The sequence below is a fragment of the Pterocles gutturalis genome, unplaced genomic scaffold, assembly GCF_000699245.1.
Source record: "Pterocles gutturalis isolate BGI_N339 unplaced genomic scaffold, ASM69924v1 scaffold14368, whole genome shotgun sequence".
Lineage (NCBI taxonomy): Eukaryota > Metazoa > Chordata > Aves > Pterocliformes > Pteroclidae > Pterocles > Pterocles gutturalis.
The window spans coordinates 1-340 of NW_010118247.1; the positions used below are offsets into that span (position 1 = coordinate 1).

Below are 340 nucleotides of genomic sequence, written 5' to 3' on the forward strand. Positions count from 1 at the left end.
GCAGAGCCCAGCGGAGCGGGCAGGGCGAAGTGCTGCCTGTCTCTCCACACCTTCCGTCTCCTCTTCTCTTGCAGCGTTGTCCCGATGGGAACGACAGCCAAGGAGGAGATGGCCCGCTTCTGGGAGAAGAACACCAAGTCCAACCGTCCCTTGTCCCCTCACCTCTCCATTTACAAGTAAGAGCCTCTCGGCCTCTGTGGCTTGTGGCACCCCTGGGCTCTGGCATACGACAGCCCTGTCCCCGCGGCACCCTCGGGTGGGGGCTGTGCAGCTGCGCAGGTCCGTGGAGGCAGGAAGCCAACGTGGGGCTCCCGGGTTTCCTCCTCAGAAGGGTGACGGC

At 64.4% G+C, this 340-nt stretch overlaps 1 protein-coding gene across 1 annotated transcript in view; it reads left to right on the forward strand.

Moving 5' to 3' along the window:
* Positions 1–74: 74 nt before the first annotated feature.
* SDHC (succinate dehydrogenase complex, subunit C, integral membrane protein, 15kDa) overlaps positions 75–340 on the forward strand; it is a gene marked incomplete at its 5' end in the record, with an annotated part of 4,872 nt that continues 4,606 nt past the window's right edge. Inside the window, one exon of the mRNA XM_010076129.1 lies at positions 75–176. Within this exon, the coding sequence (XP_010074431.1) occupies positions 75–176 (102 nt within the window). The remainder of the gene's footprint in view (positions 177–340) is intronic.